The 7,692-nt window shown below is 47.1% G+C and overlaps 1 protein-coding gene across 3 annotated transcripts in view; it reads left to right on the plus strand.

The window, feature by feature from the left end:
- Positions 1-7,449, plus strand: part of LOC117902094 (trafficking kinesin-binding protein milt) — a 33,050-nt gene extending 25,601 nt beyond the window's left edge. For 2 of the 3 annotated variants that reach the window (XM_034813192.1, XM_034813190.1), the window contains 3 exons: positions 3,460-3,738; positions 3,805-5,401; positions 5,481-7,449. In XM_034813192.1, coding sequence (XP_034669083.1) covers positions 3,460-3,738; positions 3,805-5,401; positions 5,481-6,564 — 2,960 coding nt within the window. In that variant the 3' untranslated portion in view covers positions 6,565-7,449. Of the gene's footprint in view, positions 1-2,464; positions 3,159-3,459; positions 3,739-3,804; positions 5,402-5,480 lie in introns of those variants that run through there. The other variant, XM_034813191.1, reaches the window with a different exon arrangement.
- The last annotated feature ends 243 nt before the right edge of the window (positions 7,450-7,692 follow it).

Consider the following 7,692-nt stretch of genomic DNA (forward strand, 5'->3'; position numbering starts at 1 on the left):
CAATAACAACTTTTATTGGTATATTTATTTTTTCCAACCCCCAAGGGTCTGGCCACCAACCCCCACCCCTCATTCTGCACATGTTGCGGCAGGTCAGGTTCATACGCCAAGCCCCGAAAACAAAATCAAATCATCAAAACGAATTTTCTTTCCTAAACTGTGAGTTTAGGAAGTCAACGCACCAACACATACATTGCTTGCAGTGTCCGTGTGAAACCGGTTTGGAGCGCTACAAAATCATTGGCTACACGAACTTATACAAATGTAGCTTCTAGCTGCGCGCTCTACAAACACTAATACCCATGTAGCTTGGGCTTCTGCTGCGTGTTCTACATGCACTAATACTTGTAGCCGGGACTCCAGGCAGAGGCCTGGGACTCCAAGGCGCACATTTTGCGGTGACGTTTTGCTTCTTCAAAGCTGGATATCTATTATACTATTTGGTTAGTGGTTAAGCCCAGTACTCAGATGCGTAAAATTTTCTTGCGACAGAATCGGGGATGATAATCCCATGACAGACAGAAATTTTTGCATCCAGAATTTTGTAGTTGAGTACTCAGATCTGAGTACTCAGAGTCCTCAGAAAACCAGCCGATTAAAAATTAAAATACCGATGCGAAAGAATAAATCTATATTCTGTCAACAGAAACAAGGAAACAAGCGCAGGAGGGCTAGGTAAGATCATTAAATGAAGACGAAGTCGAACGAAAACTGATTATATGATTAATATAATTTATTAATCTTATACTTGGTACTCATTTATCAATTTATAAGGAGATAAAACACAAGTTTATTGCATATCTGTCCCGCCGCACGGACTTATCCAATAATGCGATGCTTTCTCCAGCATTGTTGTGTTCCAAGCTTTTAAATTTTTAGTGGATTTTATTTTTTAAACAAACACAAAACAGTGTACCCAGTGAGCTAGCCCTCTTGTGCTTGTTTCCTTCCGTGCTTCTGGGTTCTGTCGACAAAAGATAGATAGGTTGTATCTTTCGCTGCGGTATTTCTAGTATTTCATCGGCTTATTTTCTGGTATATTTTCTGCTGACCTGATCTCAACTGCAAAACTCTGGCGGCAAGATTTTCTGTCGAACAAAAAACAGAGTTGATTGCTTATGGGAATATAATCCCTGATTCTGTCGCAAGAACATTTTTCGCATCTAAGTACCGAGTATTTGCAATCATTCCAATAAAGATAAGTCATGAAAATCAGCCAATCTTGTGGGGGATTGAAATATGATTCTAGGTCCTAGCCAGCTGGTAATATTAAACAGAAAATCAAAGCCGAGGAAAGTGATTAAAGATCTACGGACTTAAAGTATATTTTTAAAATAAAAGGGTATATCGGTATATTTGCGAGGGTCTGTCGGTATATTTGATCGATAGTTCCGCTGTCACACTGCGTGTATCTGTAAATTACACAATTGCGAATTGCAAATAAATTTGTTGAAAATTGTCAATGCCATAGGTAACTCCATTGTGTGGGTGAATGTGTGATTAAAGATGATTTGAGTAATAACCAAATTGATAAATTTTAAGCAAAGACGGCAACGCGCAAAATAAACTAAAAACAAAAAAAAAACCCAATCGTGGCCCCTCGCGACTGTATCTGTGTTGTGTGACTGCTGTATAGGTGTCTGCTTCGTCACGAGTTTTGAGCTCAGTTTTTTGTTGTTGCTTCTTTCCGTCTTTTTCTTGTTTCCTAGATTCGAAGTTATTTGCGTGTTTGGTTAATGCATCTCACCTTTGGACCTGGAAAGGCCGCGGATAGCCTTGTGGCTTGTTGTGTAGTGAAGTGAAACGGGCACGGGGAGAGAAAGAGTGTGAGGGAGAAGCAGTGATAATTTTTGTGGCACATGTTTGGCCAAAAATGTTTTCCCAAATGCTGCCATTGCCATTTCCCTTTCACTCTGGAAAAACGCCTTTTACCGCAAATGCTGTGCTGCTGCAGCGACTGCTTCTGCTGCCATGCGTTGTTTTTGTTCACCTGCCTTGGCTTGTCTGCTCTGCCGGGTTCTCCTCAGTCGCGGCTGGCGTCGCATCTGTCAGTTTGTGTGTGTGCGCTGCCCAAGCAAGAAGTCCCTCTCCGTGCGAAGAGAACGGGAGGAGGTTCAAGCTGCTCTCATGGCTACAAATACAAGCAACAAAAGATAACATTGACCAGTCAAGCGAGGTTTCTGAGGGAATCTTTAAATAATAAATTAACGTGCTGAAAGCGTTAGTGCGCACACTCCCAAAAATGAAAAGAGTGGGTGGCTCACGGAAAGAGAGTAACAGCCAATGAGCGCAACAGCAGCGCGCCGCCATCGACATAACAGTTATTCAGTTTCTCCTGTGACTCTCCGCAACTCGCATTAACTTAGCAATTCATTTAAATGTTTTACATTTGTGAGCATCGTTGTAAATAAAAAGCGAACAAATAATGAAAATCATGTGACTCACAAAGAGAGAAAAACACAATTTCTGGAAAAATACAGCGACGACGACCAAGGAAACAATCAACCCCAGCGTTATGGCGCAACACCACCAAACAAACGACAAAAGTGCCTTGGCAGAATTTCTATAAATGCTTTAAAATTACATAATACTCGCATAGCTTGAAAGGGAATGAAGACGAAAACCGATCCATCCCAATCGATTAAGATACCTAAATTAAGCAAAGAATGCACAAATTTGTCTGTGACTAAGAAAATAACAATCGCAATAGAAAAAAATAAAACCAAAGAACATGACGCACGTAAACAATGCAGAAATAAGCGCTGAAAGGGAAATAGTGGTGGAGATGGCAGATGAGCAAGAGAGAAACAGGGCGCTCTCTGCTGCCGGCAGCATCAGTGTTAATGAACAGCATCGATTTTTAGGCAGGAGCAGTAAGACCAGACAAGATGGAGTGAGAGAAGACGGGAGTTGTGGCGGCGCCTGTGCTGCAGGGGATGCTGCAACAGCAATAACCTGCTTGGAAGACTTTGCCTTTGAGGCATGCCAAGATGAGGCAACCACAAACGACTGGTCGCAATTACACGATAACTTTTGCATCATGGACGATGAACTTGAGTACGAGGATGAACTGGAGCTCTCTGTGGGGAGTGGCAGTGCACCAGCCGCTGGAGGAGGGGACACATTCGAGCAGGAAAACGAGCAGTTACTAATGGAAGGTGGTTAAAGAGTTCTTCTTGAGAATAATAGCAGAGCGCTCTTAGGGGACACGGCAACAACAATTACGTGTTTGTGTGTGTGAATCCTGGATTGATTGAGAGAGAGAGAGAGAAAGAAAGACAGAGAGAGAGAGAGAGATCATAGCATCACTATCTAACACTGTAAAAATGACAAAGCAGGCACCTACCAACACACAACAGATTAAATTTGAATTTGAATTTAGCTTTATCCCCAATTTCCGAATGTTTATTATTGGCATTCAAGGAACTTAAAGATCTTTATATATTTTCGATATTCCAGTTCTATGCGGCAACCGTGTTAGCCAGATGACTCGGGCATACGATGACATTGAAGCCGTGACGCGTCTGCTGGAAGAGAAGGAGAAGGATCTCGAGTTGACGGTGCAGATTGGTAAGGAGCTGCTAACACAGAATAATGCGCTGGAAGCGCGGGTCACCGATCTGGAATCCGATCTCAAGACATCCAACGATGATCGGGCCCAACTGCTGCACGAACTCCACAAGAAAAACGAACTGATTTCGGTGCTGACAAACGATGCGGATGATGGCACAGATATGGGTAGGCACATTCCCCCAGACAACATCTTGGCAATAGTAACTAATAGAATGTTTGTATATCTCACAGAAACCCCCACTTTTTCTAAGTCCATCACGCTGGATCTCCTCCAGCGAAAGGTAAACACTCTGCTCGACGAAAACAAATCACTCAAGTGCGAAGCCACAGAGTTGGCTCACAAAACCGACGAAGTGGAGGAACACGAGCGCCAATTGATGGCCGACATCGGGGCGCAGCTGAACGACGTCAACTCGCAGTACGACAACATCAGTCTCGAGTGCGAGAGGCAGCGCGAAGAGAATCGTCTGCAACATGAACAAATTGTGAGTCTGACAGCCCGTCTGGCCGAGGCCGAGATGCGGCTGCATCAGCTGACACAGGACAACGATGAGCATCTGTCGCTACTGCACGTGACGAAGGAGAACCAGAATGCGCTCGCCCTGGAGCTGGTGGAGTTCAAGCAGCGCTACGAAGAGGTACTGGCCCTGCTGCACTCGGCCCAGGGTCAGCTAAAGCAGCAGCGCAAGCGATCACAGCCTCAGGCGAGGAGCTCTTTCCTGGGTGGAATGGGAACGAGCGGAGCGGGCGGCGGGATGCTGCAGCCGGACTCACTTCATTGCGAACTGATGGAATCGTCGATGTACTCGGAGAACAGTCTGGACTCGGGCATCTCCGCGGACAGCCAGCGGGCGGCGGATCGCATAAACCGCATGATGATGCAGATGCCTGGCGGCATGGGCTCGTCCGGTGTCGGTGGCAGTATTTATGCCGGTGCGGGCCTGGTGCCGCCCTACAAGCGGGTTTTCGAGACGGTCCGGTGTGCCGGCAAGAGCGGCCACTACATGGACAGCGGCAATGTGTCGATGACCACCCTGGGCGCCATGTCCATGAGCAGCTCCTCCGGTCCGCGCATGGCCTCCATGGCGTATCCAGCGGGCTCGTACTATCGCGGCGGTAGCAATCAGTCGTTGGGCGTTAAAACTCTTTCCAACGAGAGTCTCAACTCCCAGTCCGACGACGGCTATCCAGTCCAGCCCTCTGGTGTTCCAGGAGCCCCCGGCGCTAGAGAACTGGAGGCGGCCCTCAAGCGTCTGACGCCCGGTGAGGTTCTGGCTCGCCGCGCAATGCTCTCCTACGCCCCAGCAGGCACCTACAACTATGATGAGCCCCCGACGCATGGGGGGGCGGGTGCCTTGAATTCGAACTTACCGCTGGGCGTACGCACTCCCGATAGCATAATGTCGACGGGATCATCGGGAATGAGTGCCTCCTCTAATCACATGTCCGCCTCGATGACGCATCAGTGGCGTCTTCCAGAGAAGCTGCAGATCATCAAGCCGATGGAGGGCTCCCAAACGCTTCATCATTGGTCGCGCCTGGCTACGCCAACGCTCAGTGGACTGCTGGACGAGCGTCCTGGTGTGACCATTCGAGGAGGACGAGGTTTGGACGATCTGGGCATGCAGATCTACACGCTGTCCGATGTCGAGGAGGATGTGAGCGAGGAGCTGCCGGGCAAGCAATTTGAAGCGTCCGGCTCCACGTTCACGTACACAACGAGCGTGGTTATGCATCCGGATGATGGTTTCGTCAACGATCTGTCGTTCTTGTCGCAATCGCAGATGTCCTCGCGCATGGCCTCCACATCGACATCAAGACAGCCAAGGTAAGCTGATTTCCAGTCTCTCAGGGTGTCTGGATTCACTAGAGATTCCTTTTCTGATGCTTTTGTTTCTTCTCATTAGTTGTCCCGTCACACCACGTGCTGGACTCTCGCGCAAGAACTCCTGCTCCACATTCTCGGTGAACCTCGGTCTGGCCGGAATGCTCAACGAGCGGGGCATCAAGGCAGTGACACCCAGCGCTTTGAATACGCCCGCGGGTCCAAACTTTTCGCCCACAGTGACGCCCTGCAATAGTCCAGAGGGTTCGCCACCACGATGCCAGTCGCCCGAGCCACTCTTTGGCCTGCTCTCGTCGGGAGCGGATCTGATACGCCGCAAGATTGTGGGGGATCAGCAGCAGCAGCAGAGGAGCAGTCTCAGCAAGCAGCAGCACCAGAAGATCATGCTGTCGCATCTGGAGAGGCGCGCTCTTAGATCTCTGAATCTGATCGAGAAGGTGGAGAGCATTGGACTGGAGAACATAATCAGCGCACAGCGTGGCCTCGGAGCGGGCATTGCGAATCGCAGTAGCTCGTCGATGAGCAGTGGAAGTCTCCAGACACTACACACCAGCAGCAATAGCATCGTGGATGATATACACTTTGATCGCGCTCAGATTAAGGGTGTCCTACATCGTGGACTAAAGTCCCATACTCCATCATCATCCGCAGCGGCGGTGGCTGCGACGCCTGCGAGCAGCAGTACTAGCGCCTACAACAGCGATGACAGTGATGATCAGGGGCTTATGATGAAGATTAGGCCCAAGAACACATCATCAACAACGAAGACGGATGCGGCTGCTCAACAGACGGACGGAGTGAGTTCCTCGACGGGAGCACCTTCCACCTCCGCAGCCAGCGAGACACGACTGAAGCAAATGCAGCGCCAGAAGTCGCGTAGGCAGCTTAAGAACGGCATGGCCAACCAGAGGCCCGATCTGGGCACTATTGGTGGCGGCGGTGGAGGCAGAGTGCGTCCAGATTTAGGTAGAGTAGCAGATAGCGGCAGCGGCAGCAAGGCGACCACCCCAAGGTCGGCGGCGTCCAGAAGGGAAGTGACAGCGGCTAGGGCAGAAGCGGAGGAGACATCACCTCAAACCATCACACAGGCGTTTGTAGGCTCAGTTAGTTCCTTGCTGTTTGGTCGCAAGGGGGGGTGGCTGTAGAAGGAATCCGATTATCATCCGGTGATCATCCACACCTTTAAGTTAAAGCTTGCTCTGGACTGTAGTGTTTTCTTTTACGAAATGAAAGCCAAGCCTTACGATCGAGTTTAACATTATGGTTTTATTTTGTTTAAGCACAACGCGGAAACGATTTTTTGTTGGAGAACAAAATATACATTTTTTCGTTTGCCGCCAAGCAGCAGCAGAAGCAACTCCTCCCTCAATGCCTGTTATCGCCACCTACTGAAACACTCGAAAGAGAAGAATGAGAAATAAGTGTTTGTAGCTGTGATTTGTACATACATATAGAAAAGGAAATGTTTAAATTTAGTAGTTATTAATCAAGTACTTCGCTTATTATTACGATTATGTTCGTTTAAATTTACAAACATACCAAACGATGGCCAGTTTTTTTCGTCTAAAACAACAGAGTTCCCAAGCAGCTACATATATACTTTTTATCTTTACTAAAACTTTTGCCAATTTTGTATTTATTTTCCCATGTGTTTACCACTTTACCGGAACGAAAGAAATATTATTGTACGTTTAGTTTTATTACTCGATTCGGACAAAGACGTAACATTGATTTCGTGTATAGAGTGAAAGCTGGTGCAAAACTTGTATATAAGAAAAGAAGACGCAGAAGAGAGAATGACATTAAATCAATCTGTAACTTGGAAATGTGGTATCAAGCAAAAAGGTACATATATTTTTTTACACGCATATGTAGTTTACGTTTTTGCTTCCCCGCCACACAACAAGATAGAGGAGGGCCCTAAGAACTTTGTATGCATAGATATATCATAAAACTATCGCTTTCATGCGTATACTCTATATATTTTCGGTGCTTTGCTCTCTGCCATACACAAACATAAAACAAAAACAAAAAAACATTTGTGAGAAACTATTTTTCTAGTCCCATCAACCATGAGTCCCTGGCACTCGTTTGGCTATGCGGAATGTACACAAAAAATGCATAGCTTACAAAAACAGAGTGCGAAATGGTCAAAGTTGCTTAATAGATTGGTTAAGGCAGAAGATTAATGGATTAGCAGCAACTGTTGGATATCCTAGAGCAATAACATAGCCCAAACGAACACACATGTTAATGAGAAACACTGTACCGTT

The sequence above is a fragment of the Drosophila subobscura genome, chromosome U, assembly GCF_008121235.1.
Source record: "Drosophila subobscura isolate 14011-0131.10 chromosome U, UCBerk_Dsub_1.0, whole genome shotgun sequence".
Lineage (NCBI taxonomy): Eukaryota > Metazoa > Arthropoda > Insecta > Diptera > Drosophilidae > Drosophila > Drosophila subobscura.